Below are 19,641 nucleotides of genomic sequence, written 5' to 3' on the forward strand. Positions count from 1 at the left end.
GTAATCATGTGACTGGTCTGTCTGGCGATTGGGTGCCTGAGGCAACGCAGGTCCAGTGCACTGAATGGTTTGTTCTGGGTCCACAGTACACAGCTGGCCTCTGTCCGTGACTGTGTATGGTTTCTTTGTGAGTATGTGTGTGGAAATGCGACAAGCCGTTTTCCTTTTGCAAGCTTGTCACTTACGCTTCTGTGAATCAAGGTGCTATCTTCTAGAGATCAATTTTGACCACTGGTGTGAGCTGCTCAGAGGCGTAGCTAGGGTTTCAGCTTGGGGAGCGAAAAATCTGAGTGGGCCCCTAACCAGGTAATCCTGACTACAGCTACGTGGTGCACCCTAACTGTGTGCATAGGGGAACATCATCAGATGACCGCGCTGTGATTGAAAATCTATATACAAAAATGAACACTGATATTACTATATGGAGAGAATATAGTGGTAGATACCAGTCCTGCCGACCATACAAGAGATCACAGTACAGTTATAGATGGTGGACTTACAGCTGACGTTCCTTCATATAGAGTCGTTCACTTTTCCCATCTTTTCCATCTGGCCCAGACCTACATGTCAACTTCTCCAGCCAGGACTCGTCTGCAGAGATTAGAACAACACATCTGACTTCTCACAACTGCACAAACTACTCATTGTGCTGATACCCCAATACTGAGTCGCTGATGCCGTATGTGACCCTATTACTGCACCTGATGTGTGGTACAATAACAGCTCTCTTTAGTGCCCCACATAGTAATGCCACCACTGTGCCCTTTACATAGTAATAATGCCGCCTTCGTGCTCTCTGCATGGTAAAATTCCCCCTTAAAAAAAAAATAATGCCCTGTGGTAGTGCTCTCCACATTTTGTCCCTAAAGAGTAATACCCCCCATATGCAACATTGATGATGACAATACTGAGTGCCCCTTTAACAATATTCCTGCCTTCAGCGGTCACGTGGTACCGCTCATTAAACTCATGAATATGCGCATATTCATGAGTAATGAGCGGTATCATGTGACCAATGAATGCAGGAAGGGAGACAGTGGAGAATCGAGGCTGCAGTGCAGAGACCGCGCCAGGTGGGGTGAGTATAGCGATATTCACCTGTCCGTTGGTCCATCGCTGGCTACTCACCGCTGTCTGCTTCTTCCTGTATCCGTGACGTTTAGCAAGCAGGGAGCGCGGTGACGTAGTTAGTGCGCGCCGCGCCCTCTTCTGGCTGAACAGTCACTGACGGAGGACGCGCAGACAGTGGTGAGCAGCGATGGACCCCGGACAGGTGAATATCTCAGGTGCCGGGTCCTGAGCAGGAGAGGTAAGTATGGTATTTTTTTTTTTTGCAGCAGCAGCATTTGGGGGCATATTCTATGGGGCAGCATATGGGGGCATATTCTATGGGGCAGCATATGGGGGCATATTCTATGGGGCAGCATATGGGGGCATATTCTATGGGGCAGCATATGGGGGCATATTCTATGGGGCAGCATATGGGGGCATATTCTATGGGGCAGCATATGGGGGCATATTCTATGGGGCAGCATATGGGGGCATATTCTATGGGGCAGCATATGGGGGCATATTCTATGGGGCAGCATATGGGGGCATATTCTATGGGGCAGCATACGGGGGCATATTCTATGGGGCAGCATACGGGGGCATATTCTATGGGGCAGCATACGGGGGCATATTCTATGGGGCAGCATACGGGGGCATATTCTATGGGGCAGCATACGGGGGCATTATTAACCTTTGTGCAGCATTATATGGGGTGTATTTTGTATGGAGCATCTTATGGGGCCCATCATGAACTGTATGGAGCATTATATGGGGCTCCTGATTCAATATGGATATTCAAAAACATTTAACCTACTGATGTCACAATTAATTTTACTTTTATTGGTATCTGTTTTTATTTTTGAAATTTACCAGTAGCTGCTGCATTTTCCACCCTAGGCTTATATGTGAGTCAATAAGTTTTCCCAGTTTTTTGTGGCAAAATTAGGGGGGTCGGCTTATACACTGGTCGGCTTATACACGAATATATACGGTAAGTGCCCACTTAACATTTAATAATGTCCCCTGGGTGGCCCCAGCATCGCTGATGTCAGCAGGCGATCATGTGACGACTCTTTTAACATCTCTCAATTCTCTTCTATTGAGAGCAAGCAAACCTTTCTAGTGGACACATGCACATAGCAAACGTGGTCGCATGACCGCCTGATAATTCCAGTGATATTGGGGGCTCATACAGCAGGCGCTCCGTGTCCTGATTTTTTTAGCAGACTGAAGTCACATAAAGTGACTGCAGACATTTATTCCAAGCCGTAATTAACTTTATAATAATAAATTGTTTATTATTAAAGCACAGCTCCAGCAGGGTGTTTTTTTTTTTTGTTTTGTTTTTTTTTTCACCGCTATAGTGGGGCTTTAAGCGCAAGTGCCCTGCCCTAGTCATATACTTGTCCTCCGGTGTATTCACCGTTTTTGCCACTGCCCCAGTCCCACGACTCAAACTTGTGAGAGCAGCTTCTGACTGACCAGAAGTTACAAGCGCTCAGTGCAAGTCTATGAAAGATAGAAAGAGGGGAAAACGGGGCCAGAAAGAGTCTCTCATAGACTTAAATTGATTAGAGACCTCTGCGCCGCTCCATGAAACACTGGGGCAGCGGACAGGTCACAAACTGCAGGAGATTGAGCCGAGCGGAGGCAAAAATAGATGCAAATGCCGGAAGGTGAGTATCAGACAGTCGGTAGAGGTCTTGGATTTTAAGGCGCCACTCCAATGGTCAAATAAAACAATGCTGGAGTGGTGCTTTAAAGGGAATCTGTCACCCTCCGAGACGTGTATGATCTATTAATATGGCCATACAGGTAATAGAAATGTTGCAGTAGTCCTGCCTCTATGCCTCATATTAATAGTCTTGTTGCTGAGAAATGTTAGTCTTTCCTTATGCTAATGATTTCTTACAGGCTCCGGGGTGTGTGATGCTGTAAGGAATCCCTGCCTCCTGTCCTCATTACAATACTACCTCCCTCTCATGTATGTCAGTTATGGCCCCGGAATCCTGCACCTGTGAGTCGCTACAATCTGTGCCTCTTCCTCCCTTCTATGGGCACTGCATTGAGGGATCTTCTGCACAGGCGCTAGCGAGTCACTGTGACCTCCGGTGTGCGTGCACATAAGGTGCTCTCCCCACTTCCTCCCTTCACAGTCATAGCTAGGAACCATGAGTACATGGTGATGACTATACAGGGAGGAAGTGGGGAGAGCACCTTATCGACATGCACACCAGAGGTCACTGGAGCGGAAGTCTCCTGCGCAGAAGATCCCTTAATGCAGCGCCCACAGAAGGGAGGATGAGCTATGCATTTGTGAGGGAGTGCAGGGCGCAAGCGCGGGATTACGGGGCAATAACTTACGTGCATGGTAGGGGGGTTGTATTACAATGAAGACAGGAGGCAGGGATTTCTCACAAGCACCGCACACCCCAGAGCCTTGAAGAAATCATTAACATAAAGTCATAATATAAGATTTCTCTACAACAAGACCATTAATATGAGGCATACAGGTAGGACCAGTGTAACATTTCTATTACCTGTATGCCCATATTAATAGGTTATATACGTCCTGGAGGGTGACAGATTCTCTTTAAATGTGATGCAGGTCATGGTTACTATATGGGGGCTTGTTATACTATTACTCGTAAAAGACAGCGCTAAGGTAAGTATCAAAAGCCCCTGACCTCTCCATCTTCAGCCTCCCAGATAGCAACTATTACATGTAATAGAGTGCATATAATCTCCTAACAAAACAGTATAATAATCAGCCCCCCAGTGCCCTGTCGCCCCTCACCCCTCACAATACCTCATCCTCTCACATTCACCTCCCGTGCCCTGTCGCCCCCTCACCCACCTCAGCCCTCACAATACCCTCAAACTCTCACATTCGCCCGTCAGTGCCCTGTTCACCTTCTCCTACAATACCCCATCCTCTCTCATGCACCCCCCAATGCCCTGTCCTCCTGCTCCACTTCAGCCCCCACAATACCCACATCATCTCACATTCATCCCCCAAGGTGCCCTGTCCCCCCTCCCCCACTTCAGCCCTCACAATACCCCCCCATCATATCACATTCATCCCCCCCAGTGCCCTGTCTCCCCTCCCCCACTTCAGCCCTCACAATACCCCCATCATTTCACATGAAACCCCCCCCCCCCCAGTGACCATGACACGCCACTTATCAAGTTTTCAGGCAGTGCGACAGAACCAGGAAGTGTCTGAAAGAAATGCAAGGTGGGCACTAGGACCCAGTGTGCCTGAGCCAATCGAGCGTGCACCAAACTGCAACCCGGAAGAAGCTCCTCAGTCCTCAGGTCAGTCTGCACCGTACAGTGCAGGAGGGACTGGGAGACTCTGCAACTGGCCATTGTGCTAGCAGCGTGCAGAATCTTCGTCAGGCAGGGGAGCTGGCATTTTGCTGCTCTCTTCCTATCCTGCTCTCTCCAAAAAGGCGCAGTGACTCTCAGTGAAAGTCTTCATGTGATGGGGCCCAGGGCGATGGCCCCCTCTGCTCCCCTCAGTAGCTACACTACTGGAGCTGCTGCTGCTTCTCGCTGAGACAAACCAGATTTATTCACTAATGAACTGTTAGTCCATACACTATGGACTATCCACTGTGGCTTTTGCTGCCAATGTGCAGTGTGCTGATATTGATGTAGATTTCTCCCTGTAGGTCACACTGGGTAAAAATCTGCAAAGACTGTGTCAGGACTGACATGCGATTGGAGAATCTCAGTATGCTCTGATGGCTTTGAGAACTTTTGTTACTTGTGAACTGTAAGCCTGACCCATATGTATTCTAATGTAAATTTTAAAATTCACAGCAATTCTGCTATTCAATTTACCCCTAGGATTGTGTTTTGTTTTTTTTTATGTTACAGCAGATTGGCTGTGGGCCAGAGCTAGAAACATTCAACAAGCAGGACTGCTGACAGTCCCAGATCTGAAATAACAACAATGTATTCATTGTTGTAGCAGTAAAGGAGACCTGACCCATTATGGTTTTGGAACAAACTACTAATTTAGCACATATGAATGTTATGTTCAGTTGTCTTCATACTTTTGGACTTGGCCGTTCTGGTGTTATGATCAGTTATACAGTAACTAACGTTTCAACAAAAGATCGGCCTTTTTCAAGGTATTATCTGTATGACTCGGGTGCACAGGAATGCGCTCTGTATGTTAGAGTAATGGATTAGGGACAAGACGCTGTAGTGATAGCGGGTGTAAAATGACTGACCCTGCCATTGAGCAGCGGAACTTAGCTTGAACAGTCATTCTGTGCTGTCAGAAACCCTTTACAGTCGTCCTCTTTCACCAGTCTCTCACCACTGTATAAATCCCGCATAATAGGACAGTGTCCCGTTAAACAAAGAATGTAATGGCACTTTGTTACCATGCACTGCTTAATTTTATCCCATGTTTTGCAGCAACTGTGCCCATCCTTGTACTATGGAAATGTCAGTTTGTGCTGTGATGTGCAGCAGCTGACGACTCTGAACAGCAAACTGCAGCTACCCTTACAGTTCTTGTCTAGGTAAGTGGTTGGTTGAACCATATACAGTGGGGAAAATAAGTATTTGATACACGGCTGATTTTGCAAATTTTCCCACCTATAAAGAATGGAGAGGTCTGTAATTTTTATCATAAGTACACTTCACCTGTGAAAGACAGAATCTAAAAATAAATCCAGAAAATCATATTTTGTGATTTTTAAATGTAATTGCATTTTATTGTATGAAATAAGTATTTGATCACCTATCAATCAGCAAGAATTGATTGAAAGCCTCATGAGTGATGTCAGACTGCCGTATAACATGGCCATGGGTCACATCTCTGTGCATGGGACTGGTCAACGGCTCCCCCGAGCATGACGACTGCATAGAAATACATGGAGCTGTCACTCTCGAGTCAGGAGAGCTGCAGGCCAGTCCCAGCAATGCGTTGCGATCATCATCCATGTTATACGGCCGTTTTCTGCGCCCTCACCTTGTGAATGTAGGGCGGGCCCTCAATCAAGGGACAGCGAGTGTATGTGCAGCGGTGACCATTCAGCTGTGGCTCCACTCCAGTCGCTGATACATGTCACACACAGCGACATCGCTGTGTGTGACGGGTCCTTTAGACTTAAATGTGTGATGGCTTTATCCCTTCAATTGGTTAGGTCACATCCTCTAAACCCTTGAAAATTTTTAAGTTTGTTATACAGTGCAGTAGGTAAATGAGTTTGAGGGAAATAAGCTTTAAAACTCACTTTAAAATAATGATTATACATTCTATGTAATTTTTTTATTTTCCAGGTGCCCTTCTTGTTTCTATAATTTTATGACTTTGTTTTGTGAGCTGACTTGTAGCCCTCGACAGTCGGACTTTCTAAATGTTACGGAAACCTTACCCTATGGTAAGAAGCAAAGCATTACAGGCATGCAGTATTTTATTGGGCAACGTTTTGCAGATGGTAAGTAATACATACAGGTACAGATGTGTCAATTATTTTTGTGCTGCTTTTAGTTACAGTCATATGTAAAAGTTTGGGCACCCCTATTAATGTTAACCTTTTTTCTTTATAACAATTTTGTTTTTTGCAACAGGTAAATCAGTTTCATATATCTAATAACTGATGGACTCCTTTATATTTCTGGATTCAAATGAGGTTTATTGTACTAACAGAAAATGTGCAATCTGCATTTAAACAAAATTTCACCGGTGCAAAAGTATGGGCACCCTTATCATTTTCTTGATTTGAACACTCCTAACTACTTTTTACTGACTTCCTGAAGCACTAAATTGGTTTTGTAACCTCATTGAGCTTTGATCTTCATAGCCAGGTGTATCAAATCATGAGAAAAGGTATTTAAAGTGGCCACTTGCAAGTAGTTCTCCTATTTGATTCTCCTATGAAGAGTGGCATCATGGGCTCCTCAAAACAACTCTCAAATGACCTGAAAACAAAGATTATTCAACATAGCTTTTCAGGGGAAGGATACAAAAAGTTGTCTCAGAGATTTAACCTGTCAGTTTCCACTGTGAGGAACATAGTAAGGAAATGGAAGAACACAGGTATAGTTCTTGTTAAGCCCAGAAGTGGCAGGCCAAGAAAAATATCAGAAAGGCAGAGAAGAAGAATGGTGAGAACAGTCAAGGACAATCCACAGACCACCTCCAAAGACCTGCAGCATCATCTTGCTGCAGATGGTGTCACTGTGCATCGGTCAACAATACAGAGCACTTTGCACAAGGAGAAGCTGTATCGGAGAGTGATGCGAAAGAAGCCGTTTCTGCAAGCACGCCACAAACAGAGTCGCCTGAGGTATGCAAAAGCACATTTGGACAAGCCAGTTACATTTTGGAAGAAGGTCCTGTGGACTGATGAAACAAAGATTGAGTTGTTTGGTCATACAAAAAGGCGTTATGCATGCGCTGTATTGTTGACCGATGCACAGTGACACCATCTGCAGCAAGATGATGCTGCAGGTCTTTGGAGGTGGTCTGTGGATTGTCCTTGACTGTTCTCACCATTCTTCTTCTCTGCCTTTCTGATATTTTTCTTGGCCTGCCACTTCTGGGCTTAACAAGAACTGTACCTGTGTTCTTCCATTTCCTTACTATGTTCCTCACAGTGGAAACTCACAGGTTAAATCTCTGAGACAACTTTTTGTATCCTTCTCCTGAAAAGCTATGTTGAATAATCTTTGTTTTCAGATCATTTGAGAGTTGTTTTGAGGAGCCCATGATGCCACTCTTCATAGGAGAATCAAATAGGAGAACTACTTGCAAGTGGCCACCTTAAATACCTTTTCTCATGATTTGATACACCTGGCTATGAAGATCAAAGCTCAATGAGGTTACAAAACCAATTTAGTGCTTCAGGAAGTCAGTAAAAAGTAGTTAGGAGTGTTCAAATCAAGAAAATGATAAGGGTGCCCATACTTTTGCACCGGTCACATTTTGTTTAAATGCAGATTGCACATTTTCTGTTAGTACAATAAACCTCATCTGAATCCAGAAATATAACTGAGTCCATCAGTTATTAGATATATAAAACTGAAATAGCTGTTGCAAAAACCAAAATTGTTATAAAGAAAAAAGGTTAACATTAATAGGGGTGCCCAAACTTTTACATATGACTGTATATATTAAAGCAAATGTAAGTGAAAAATTCTCCATACACCAGTTAGTAATTTATTATTATACCTGACCATATAAGCATGGAATGGGCTGGCTGGACTCTCCCACTAGTGACATAACTGCTGGCAGGAGAGAAGTGGCTGCCCACAGTATGCTGAGTGATTGCCAATAGTTGTGGTAGCCAGGCCCATATGATTGCCAGGAAACCTTTTGTTTGCAGTTGTAATTATCCCTAATGAGATCAGCAGTCATTGTTTGACCTAGTTATTTAACCCAAGAAAGATTTATACATTTATGTAGGACATGACAAAATAGAATGATTTTTGGTACTCACCGTAAAATCTTTCTTGGAGCCTTCATTGGGGGACACAGGTAACCATGGGTGTATTCAGCTGTCGCTAGGAGGCTGACACTATGCAAATAAAGCAAAAACTGGCTCCTTCTTCGTAGCATACACTCACTGACCGGCAGGAAGTACCTCAGTTAAGTATTACAGCAGTAGGAGAAGCAACCAATAAACTCCACATATGTACCGGCTCAACAACCAAGGCACGTAGGCCCAAAACCAGTACAAACAAATAGGGAGGGTGCTGTGTCCCCCAATAAGGCTCCAAGAAAGAGATTTTACAGTGAGTACCAAAAATCATTCTCTCTCTATCGCTTCATTGGGGGACACAGGTAACCATTGGACATCCTAAAGCAGTCCCCAAGGGTGGCAGCAGAAAGAATGCAGGGAAAAAAATGACTGAGGCCGGTCGGTGCATAACTTCCGCCTGCAGCATCTTTCCTTCCTAGGCCTGCGTTAGACAAGACATAAGTGTGATCTTCGTAAAACTCTGCAAGAATGTGCGGAGATAACTAGGTCGCGGTAGTGAAACCTCTAAAGTCGGGGTCTAGCGAGAAAGTGCTCCAGGAGCTATACGGAGTACGGAACGGAGAGGGACAAGTGGGACCTAGAGAAGAACGGACAATGTCTGCACTAAAGTGGAATGAAAGGGAACAGAAGACAGCAGGATAATGCTGCTAACTCAGAACTCCCCTGATTTCTCTTTTTGGTAGCCATAAGGCTAACGGAACCAAATAGTTGTAATTAGGCCACCTGAATCAGACCGTCAGTAACTGTAGTAGAAACCTGAGGATGCAGGGTTTCTCGCCCAAAGCAAGATCAGAATGACCTGATGGGAAAAAAAAACCCAGTCCCTCTCAGAGGTAGGCCTTGCGGAAGAATATCTGGACGGCCTGGAAAGCCCCAGGAGGCGTCCATGAGTATGTACGCCAGCTCCGGGTACCACGTCTGACTTATCAGCTTGTAGTTGTCAAAACTACTTTTGACTCTTGTGAATAAGGGAAGAGGCGGGGGGACAGGAAAGGCATCTGAAACTGGGACCTCGGAATCACAAGTGTGTCGCAACCGACTGCCCTCGGATCCTGGGACCTGGTAACGTATTGGGGAACCCTTTGGTTTGTTAGAGAAGTCATTAGGTTGGGCATCCAGAATGCCCCACCTCCGACAAATGTAGTCAAAGACGTCGGAATTGAGAGGTCTACTCGCCTGACGCGAACCCCCAATGAAACTAAAAATGGACCTTCCAGTAAGCTACCCCTGGAATGTGGGCAGCTGATATGGCAGGGACATGGCCTTCCGCCCCACGCAGGATCAATGCTACCTCTACCACGATCTGTGTTGCGAGTCCTGCCTTGGTGGTTTTCGTAAGCAATGGCTGTGACATAGTCCGACTGACTGCGGACTGACTTGCCTGCGAGAAGAAACTGCCAGCGGAGGGGGGCAAGAAGGATTGCCCTGATTGCCAAGAGATTGATGGGGAGGAGGGTCTCCTGAATGTTCCAGCGACTCTGCGCTGTGAAATTGGAAGAAGACATCAAGACACAATCCTAAAGGCTGGCATCAATGTTGATGAACTGCCAACAGAGCTGGAGAAATGACCTCCTGCGCAGGTTAGAGACGGATAGTGTCCACCAAGAGAGGGACTGCTTCACAATGAAGTAAAAGCACTGGCCAATCCAGGGAAACAGTCCAAGGAAACAATTCTCTTATCCCACGTAGACCGGAGGGCCAACCGAAGAGGGTGGGAGAGACACTGGGCAGAAGGCACAGTTTCCATGACCGCCGCCCTGACCTTCGTGAAGACCCTGGTAGCGGACGCCAGGCTGAACTGGAGTGCCGTGAACTGGTAATGGTGCTCCTGTATCGCAAACTGAAGGAACCTCTGATGCTGTACACAAACTGAAAAGTGCAGGATATCATCCTGAATGTCCACAGAGCAAAGAAAATCCCCTGCTTCATGGAGGGGATCACCAAGCTCCAGGATTCCGTTCTGAGGAGACGAAACCGAAGAAGGTGGCAATTCAACAGCTGGAGGCCTAAGATCAGGCTTTTTTTTTTTTTTTTTTTTTTTTTTTTTGGGATTATGAAGAGGTTCGAGCAGAACCCAGAACAAAACCTGTTCGTGCCAAGGAACGGGTACAATGACACCTGAGCTTAGGGATGAACAAGACTGCTTGGAGGACCCATGAGAGTGTTGAATTGGCGAGAAAATTCCATCCTGTAGCAGGGTGTGGCGATCACCCTGACCTAGGCGTCGTCGACCTAGGGCAACCAAGTTTCCGTGAAAAGACGACGAAGAAGAAGAAAACTGCCTTCCACCCTGGAATGAAACCCAGGTAGGGATGACCCGTCATTAGAGGAGAATCTGTGATAGGGGGTTCCGGAGGACTTAGAGACGGGTCCTAGGCCTTCAGTGTGGAATAGCTTGAAGGAAGGTTTCCCTCTTTCCGTTTGTGCAGGAGATCGGTCCTGCTATAAGGAACCACCAGAGAAAAGGCAGAGAGGTGCTTTCACTTCTGGTGGCATCAGAAGTGATCTGGACCAGTTTGGTCCCAAAGAGCTAGATCTGCTAGCTCCCTTGTAGGGGTCAAAGAGAAGTGCATGACGCCTCTAAGGCCGATACAGTTAAGGCCACAATCTATCTGTCCGTAGCGTCCTTGAGAGACGCCGCATCAGGACTGGACAGAACTGTTTGAGAGGCTGTGTGAAAAGGGCGGATCCACCTTAGGGGGATCAGACCATATGTTGACCGGGTCTAAACGAAAAGGGTTTAGAATGTCCAGACGTTTTCGTCCCGGGAAGCGTTTGCCAAGATGTTTCCAGTGTCTAGAGGTGGTAACCTCAAACTCCTTGGGGGAAAAAATGCTGGGGGGACAATTCATACGTTTGAATGAAACGGAGATGTCCTGAGTAGTCGCATGCTCCACTATTACTTCGAGGGTTTGAACAATAGCCGAAATAAGGCTATCTGCCATGTCCAGCATCCCAGAAGTCTGATCCACCTCCGAGTCAGACTCTGACTGAGAAGCTACATCCGACCCGACGTCCGCCTTTGAGGAGGAGGAATGGGTAGAGAGGGGCATTCTGGATGCCGCAGAGGAGGCCCGGTGAACTGGATGAGGAGCCAGACAAAGTCCGCTTTCTAGATCATTCTCCTGATCTGTCCCTGTGCAGGTCGTGGTTGGGTGCATGCGAATCACCATGGGAGGTGTTCCTAGCACTGGTGGCGGCAGACAGATGCGGCATAGATTCCAGGACCTGTACCAGGGACTGTGAATTTTCTAGTCAGGTCCGAGATCAACTGAGACATGGCAACAGCCCCTCCGGAGGGAGGGGAGCGTTTTCATCCTGGAAAATAAATCATCTGTCCGGTTGGGGACTGGCTGGGACATGGCAACAGTCCACTCCGGAGGGAGTGGAGTGCCGTCCCCCTGGGCAGATGCCGAGGGACCTGGTCTCGCTTCCCTTGTTCCGTACCAGATATGTGCTTGTGAACATAGCGGACAGGTGCGTGCGAACCACCATAAAAGGTGTTCGGAGCACTGGTGGCAGTAGATGGAAATCAAAGGCGTTCCAGGACCTAGGTCGTTGACTATGGAACCTCTGACAGGTCGGATAACGACTGAGACATGGCAACAGCCCGCTCCGGAGGGGAGTGTTTTCATCCCGGAAATTTAATCTTCTGTCCGGTTGGAGACCGGCCGTGACATGGCAACAGCCCACTCTGGAGGGAGGGGAGTGCCGTCCTCCTGGGCAGATGCCGAGGGACCTGGTCTCGCTACCCTTGTTCTGTACCAGATATGTCCTTGTGAACATAGCGGACAGGTGCGTGCGAACCACCATAAAAGGTGTTCGGAGCACTGGTGGCAGTAGACGGAAGCAAAAGACGTTCCAGGACCTGGGTTATGGACTGTGAAACCTCTGTCAGGTCGGATAACGACTGAGACATGGCAGCAGCCCACTCCATGGGGGGTGCTGTTGTCCTGGGTGTTAGGGGACTGTTATAGGGCAGACACGGTGGAAGAGCTGCAGTACGAGCATAAATAATGCAGACTGGTCAGAAAGCCACTGCTTTTATACAGATGGTGGCCAAAGAAGAGACAAAACTTTTAAGGCGAGACGAAGACTGCCGCCGGGGATAGATGAGGTAGAAAAAACAACCACCCTGGGCTGGTCCTACCTGAACCCGAGATGGCGCTGCTCAGGCTGGAGTGCCTCCCAGATCCGATGCCGGATAGAGATGGGTGCCTGCTACACGAATCTTCATCCGCTGTTAGACAGAGACACACCGCCTGCTGTGCCCTCTGGGTCCTGAGGCAGATGGTGACAAGACAGTGCACAAAACTACCGATAGTGCATGATCACAAACTTGCAGCACTGAGACGCTATACTTGCAGGCACTGAGACGCTATACTGGGGCCGTGTCTCTGGTGACAGGGAGAGAGGGCTGGAGAAGCACGCTCACTGATTAAATAAAAATAGACGCGGCCATCGGAAGGGGACGTGGTTAAACCTAAGGTGCACGCCGATCTGGCTTGTAATGCTCAGGGCGCGCACTGATTTGGCCGAGGGTCACTGACTGGCCTGAGGCCGGTAAGAGGGCATGGCTACGCCGGGAGAGAAGGCCCAAAGCCGGGGGTTCAAGAACCCAATAAGCCGCGCCGTCTCAGGTTAATGTGCGGACCGGCGAAAACAAGGAAAAATGCCCCTTCTAATGGCTGACACGGTGGGATAGCCGGTAGTGACCAGACCTGCAGAGCCAGGGAGAGACAGGTACAGCGCCACGCTACGGAGCGGTGGGCGTTATTCGGCCGGAGCTGCGCTTGGGGGAGTGTCCTGGACCTAACCAGGATTATCTGACCCAGCGCCGCCTCCCATCGAAAGAGCGTGAAAGGCGGAAGCTGCGGCTTGAAAGGCTGACAAGCGGAGGAGGCGTGTTTCACCTGCAAAAAGCAGAAACTCTGGCGCCGGGGTGACTCGCAGATAGGGGGGGTGAGCCCGGCAGTGGAAAAGGTGAAATAATAAGATGGCGCCGGAGGGTCGTGTCCAGCAAATTAAACACGCCCAGTAGGGGACGTGTCTGAACGATGAGTACGGCTGATAGGAGACATGCCGGAGAGGAGGGGGCGTGCTCCTGTCGTAAAATGGCCGAAGGGAAGAAGACCTGCAAAATGCCGTGGCCAAGCGCTATGCGAAAAAGGGCGCGAAAATTGAACCTGAATGATAGGCCACTTTCCTCCCAGGTCCACCTATCTACAGTCTATACACCGGTAAACGGGGGAGCTGCTGCAGGGGGGGGCTCGCTGGCTTACCACCTGCTTGAATCCGGCTCCTCTTGATAGATGAGGATCGCATCAGGAGCCCTCGGGAGTGAGAGGGCCCGGGGAATGAAGATCCTCCTTCCCGCACAGTCTCCGGACGGTGCAGAAGACGACATCAAGCCCTTAGCCAGAAGGAGGAAGGCCACCACCGGTGACCACCGTCTTCCTCTCAGCCCTCTCTGAGGAGAGGGGTGAGGAGGGGATAAGGCAAGGACTGGCCACCGAGAGTCGCCCTGAAACACCCCGAAAGTGGGACAGGGGATAAAGTCCTGCCAGCCGGTCCAAGAGTGGGCAATGTGGATGATACCACACTGCTCTCTCGGTTGCTTAAATGTGGGAAAACAGTGTGAGAATTCTGCACCCTGTTACCCGATGAGCTGTATCTGAAAAAGAAAGGGAAAAGGATTAATAAGTTCACACAGAAACCTGTGAAAGAGAAAACACTGCGGATCTGGTGTTAGATCCAGGTCCGCCTCCTACAGACACTAAGGCCTGTTTCACACTTCCGTTTTTGACCATCAGTCAAAATCCGCCGTTTTTGCAAAAAAAACGGATCTGCCATTTTTTTTGGCGGATCCGTTTTTTTCCCCATTGATTTGCATTACTGGCGGATCTTGACGGATCGCCATCCGTTGGATCCGTTTTTTTGCGGAACCGTCAATTTTTTGGTGTCTGTCGAGATGCCTGGACAGACCATGTAACGTTTTTTCTACTGCAGGATCCGGATTCTTATAGTGCACATGCCCGGACGAATGAAGGCAGGCAGAAATTTAACCCTGACATCATTTCTGGCGGACACACAAAATTCTCTCTCTCTCTCTCTCTCTCTCCCCCTCTCCCTCTCCCTGGGGGCAGCAGTTCCTTTAAAATTCTTCATTCGGCGGATCCGTCAAAAAAACGGTCCGGTGACATCCGTTCTCATCAGTTAACAATGGATCCGCTTTCCGCCATTTTGGCGGATTTTAACTGACACAAAAAAAACTGATGTGAAACAGGCCTAAGCTTAAACTGAGGTACTTCCTGACCGTCAGTGAGTGTATGCTACGAAGGAGGAGCCAGTTTTTGCTTTATTTGCATAGTGTCAGCCTCCTAGCGACAGCAGCATACACCCATGGTTACCTGTGTTCCCCAATGAAGCGATAGAGAAAAGAGATTTTCCTGATCCCCCTCATAATTCGTCATACCATTCACAATAAAGCCTGTTACACATGTTCCTATGGCAGTGCAGAGATGTGGAGTACTGCGCTTGTGTGAATTATTTACCATGAACTCTTCTGTGATTATATCTTTCCCCTTTCAATGTTTATTCTTTAGGAATGTACAATGCTTGCAGAGACGTGGTTGCTCCATCAAGTAATGTAAAGGCCTTGAGTGTAGTGTGCGGGAAAGAAGCGAAAGACTGTAATGCCACTAACTGGATCCAGTACATGTTCAACAAGGACAATGGGCAGACCCCTTTTACCATCACTCCTGTATTTTCTGGTACAGTGTTTCTCTTATTTACATGCATGGATTTTTTTTTTTCCATTTTTAGACTGTTTTCAGCAACAAAAAATGTTTGTAAACATGACAATCATTCACATTGCTTGGCGTAAACCAGATTCTGATACAGACTATTGAGGCTGTGGGCACACGTAGCGTTTTAAAACGCTCACTAAAAAACGCACTCCTTCCCAGAAATCGCGCGGTTTTTTCACCTCGATTTCACTGCGATTTCACTGCGATTTCGCCGCGATTTCAATCGCGATTTTGCCGCGATTTTCATGTGCGATATTCAAGCACTTTCCAAGCGATTTGAAGCATCGCTTGGAAAGTGATTGACAGGTTGGTCACACTCGTCAAACATAGTGTTTGACAAGTGTGACCAGCTTTTTACTATTGAGGCCGCCTATGCGGCATCAATAGTAAAAGATAGAAAGTTAAAAATGCTAAAAAAAATAAAAAAATCGGGGTATATTTACCTTCCGGCGTCCCGCGCTGCATTCCCGGGCCTCAGCGTTCCCAGTAATGCCTTGCTAGACCTGTGATGACGTTGGTCTCGCGTTACTATAGTGATCTCGCGAGACGACGTCATTACAGGGCCTTGCCGCAAGGCATTACTGGGAACGCTTAGGCCGGGAATGCAGCGCGGGACATTGGAAGGTAAATATACCCCGATTTTTTTATTTTTTATTCTTTTTTTTACAGGGGTATGGTACCCAGGGCCTGGAGGACAGTCTCCTCTCCTCCACACCGTGGGTACCAACCGCACATGAGACTCTTAACTTCCCGCATGGTGGGCATAGCCACATGCGGGAAGTAAGCGATTCTCATGCATTCCTATGGGTGCGGAATCGCGGCAATTCTTTGCGACTCCGCACAAAAGAATGAGCATGCTGCGATTTTTTCCGCGATGCGATTCCGCTGCGGGAAAAAAGCGCAGCATTAGCACAGCATGTGCGGAATGCCATAGGAATGCATGGGGGGCGTTTTGTACACGATTTTTAAACGTTTTCGCACCGAAAATCGCGGCAAAAACGCTTAAAAATCGCTACGTGGGCACATAGCCTTAGTGTGAAGACCACTTTAAGGCTAAGTGCACACGTTGCAGAAAATTTCTGCTTAAAAACCTGAATCCCTTCCCAGAAACCACACCTATTTTTCCCGCGGCGGTTTTTGCGCGGTTTTGATGCGTTTTTTTCCGCAGCGGTTTCTAAAAGCATGGGAGAAGCCTAAACCGCGGAAAAATCCGCAAAATTAATGTGCATGCTGTGTTTTTTACCGCGATGTGGTTTTTTCGCGGTAAACGCATCAATGTGCACAAAAAGTGCAAAATGCATAGAAATGACTGTGCAGCTTATTTTTAGCGGTTTTATAGTGAAAACCGCGGTAAAAACCTCTTAAAAAAAAAAAAAAAAAAAAACGCTGTGTGTGAACACAGCCTAAACACTCATTGGCGAACTTACTGATTTCCAGCAGACCGGACAGCCATCTAATGTGTATGGGGTCCTTCCATCTCTAAGAGATTGTGTATGGACACGTTAAATTTTATGTATTGGTGCAATTGCTTTTTTCAAGAGTAATTGTTTTAATTTTTATTTCATCAATCAATATTAAACATGAAAATAAGAAACAGGAGCAGCTCTTTAACCCCTTACCTACAATGGACGTAATATTCCGTCCATGTGACCCTGGACCTAATCACCATGGACGGAATATTACGTCACAGCGATCAGCGGCGCCCCTGTGGTGAGCGCCGCTGATCGCGGCCGGGTGTCAGCTGATTATCACAGCTGACACCCGGCACAATGTGTCAGGGGCGGTCACGGACCGCCCCCGACACGTTAACCCCTTGTCCACCACGATCAAACGCGATCGCGGTGTACCGGGGGTTAAATGGAAGCATCGGCAGGGAGGGGGCTCCCTCCGTGCTTCCCTGAGCCCCCCACAGCAGCGCAATGTGCAGCGCTGCTGCTGGGGTCTCTTTCCCTACAGGCCCCCGGATCCAAGATGGCGACGGGGCCTTCGGCGGCCTGTAGGGAGCGGACTTCCTCACTGCCTGCAAAGCGCAGGCATGAGGAAGTCTGCAGAACTGCCTGTGACAGATTGCTGATCTGTCAGTGATCTGTGATGTGACAGATCAGCGATCTGTCACAGGACAGTGATGTCCCACCTGGGACAAGGTAATAAAGTAAAAAAAAAAAAAAGTTAAATAATTTTAAAAAAATCGCTAAATAAATTGGTAAAAAAAAAAAAAATATTCCCCAATAAATCCATTTTTTCAAAATAAAAAAAAAACAAAACAATAAAAGTACACATATTTGGTATCGCCGCGTCCGTAGCAACCCGCCCTATAAAACTGTCCCATTAGTTAACCCCTTTAGCGAACCCCTTAAAAAATAAAAAACGAAGCAAAAAATAATGATTTATTATCATACCACCGAACAAAAAGTGCAATAACGCGTGATCAAAAAGACGCATATAAATATCCATGGTACCGCTGAAAACGTCATCTTGTCCCGCAAAAAATGAGCCACCATACAGCGTCATCCGCAAAAAAATAAGTTATAGCTCGCAGAATAAAGCGATACAAAAATAATTATTTTTTATATAAAATAGTTTTCATTGCAAAAAACCGACAAAACATAAAAAAAGACCTAAATGAGGTGTCGCTGTAACCGTACTGACCCGAAGAATAAAAACGCTTTATCAATTTTATCGCACGCAGAACGGTGTAAACGCACCCCCCCAAAAGAAATTCATGAAACGCTGGTTTTTGTTCATTCTGCGTCCCAAAAATCGGAATAAAAAGCGATCAAAAAATGTCACGTGCCCGAAAATGGCACCAATGAAAACGTCAACTCGTCCCGCAAAAAATAAGACCTCACATGACTCGGTGGGTCAAAATACGGAAAAATTATAGCTCTCAATATGTGGTGATGCAAAAACTATTTTTTACAATAAAAAGTGTCTTTTAGCGTGTGACAGCTGCCAAAAATAAAAACCGCCATAAATAGTAAATCAAACCCCCCGTTATCACCCCCTTAGGGAAAAATAATAAAACTAAAAGAAAATGTATTTATTTCCATTTTCCCATTAGGGCTAGGGTTAGGGCTCAGATTAGGGTTAGGGGTGTGTTGGGGTTAGGGTTGGAGTTATAATTGGGGGGTTTCCACTGTTTGGGCATATCAGGTGCTCTCCAAATGCAACATGGCGTCTGATCTCAATTCCAGCCAATTCTGCGTTGAAAAATTCAAATGGTGCTCCTTCCCTTTCAAGCTCTGCCATGCGCCCAAACAGTGTTTTACCCCCACATATGGGGTATCGGCCTACTCAGGGCAAATTACAAAACAACTTTTGGGGTCCAATTTCTCCTGTTACCCTTAGGAAAATATAAAATTGGGGGCAAAAATGTCATTTTTGCGGGAAAAAATGTTTTTTTTATTTTCACGCCCAGGTGTTATAAACTTCTGTGAAGCACTTTGGGGTTCAAAGTGCTCACCACACATCTAGATAAGTTCTGTGGGGGGTCTAGTTTCCAAAATGGGGTCACTTGTGGGGAGTTTCAATACTTTAGGTACATCAGGGGCTCTCCAAAAGCAACATGACACCCGCAGACCATGCCATCAAAGTCTGCATTCCAAAACGTCACTACTTCCCTTCCGAGCCCCGACGTGTGCCCATACAGTAGTTTTCTCCCACATATGAGGTATCAGCGTACTCAGGACAAATTGGACAACAACTTTTGGGGTCCAATTTCTCCTGTTACCCTTGGGAAAAAAAAAAAAATGGGGACTAAAAGATGATGATTGTGGAAAAAATACGATTTTATTTTCACGCCCGGGCGTTATATACTTCTGTGAAGCACTGGGGGGTTCAAAGTGCTCACCACATGTCTAGATAAGTTCCTTGGGGGGTCTAGTTTCCAAAATGGTGTCATTTGTGGGGGGTTTCTACTGTTTTGGTACATCAGGGGCTTTCCAAACGCGACATGGTGTCCGATCTCAATTCCAGCCAAAAACGTCAAATGGTGCTGCTTCCCTTCCGAGCTCTGCCATGCGCCCAAATAGTGGTTTACCCCCACATGTGGGGTATCGGCGCACTCAGGATAAATTGCACAATATCTTTTAGGGTCCTGTTACTCATGGAAAAATAAGAATTGAGGGTGAAAAGATCATTTTTTTTGGAAAAAATGATTTTTTTAATTGTACGGCTGTATGTTATAAACTTCTGTGAAGCCCTTGGGGGTTCAAAGTTCTCACCACACATCTAGATAAGTTCCTTGGGGGGTCTAGATTCCAAAATGGTGTCAT

The 19,641-nt window shown here is 46.9% G+C and overlaps 1 protein-coding gene across 1 annotated transcript in view; it reads left to right on the forward strand.

Moving 5' to 3' along the window:
* Positions 1-19,641, forward strand: part of NPC1 (NPC intracellular cholesterol transporter 1) — a 98,756-nt gene that overhangs the window by 22,051 nt on the left and 57,064 nt on the right. The window contains exons 3-5 of the mRNA XM_073550831.1: positions 5,485-5,591; positions 6,355-6,512; positions 15,164-15,331. Of these exons, the coding sequence (XP_073406932.1) occupies positions 5,485-5,591; positions 6,355-6,512; positions 15,164-15,331 (433 nt within the window). The remainder of the gene's footprint in view (positions 1-5,484; positions 5,592-6,354; positions 6,513-15,163; positions 15,332-19,641) is intronic.

The sequence above is a fragment of the Dendrobates tinctorius genome, unplaced genomic scaffold (assembly GCF_039654945.1).
Source record: "Dendrobates tinctorius isolate UK_male_01 unplaced genomic scaffold, ASM3965494v1 ptg000171l, whole genome shotgun sequence".
Taxonomy (NCBI): Eukaryota; Metazoa; Chordata; class Amphibia; order Anura; family Dendrobatidae; genus Dendrobates; species Dendrobates tinctorius.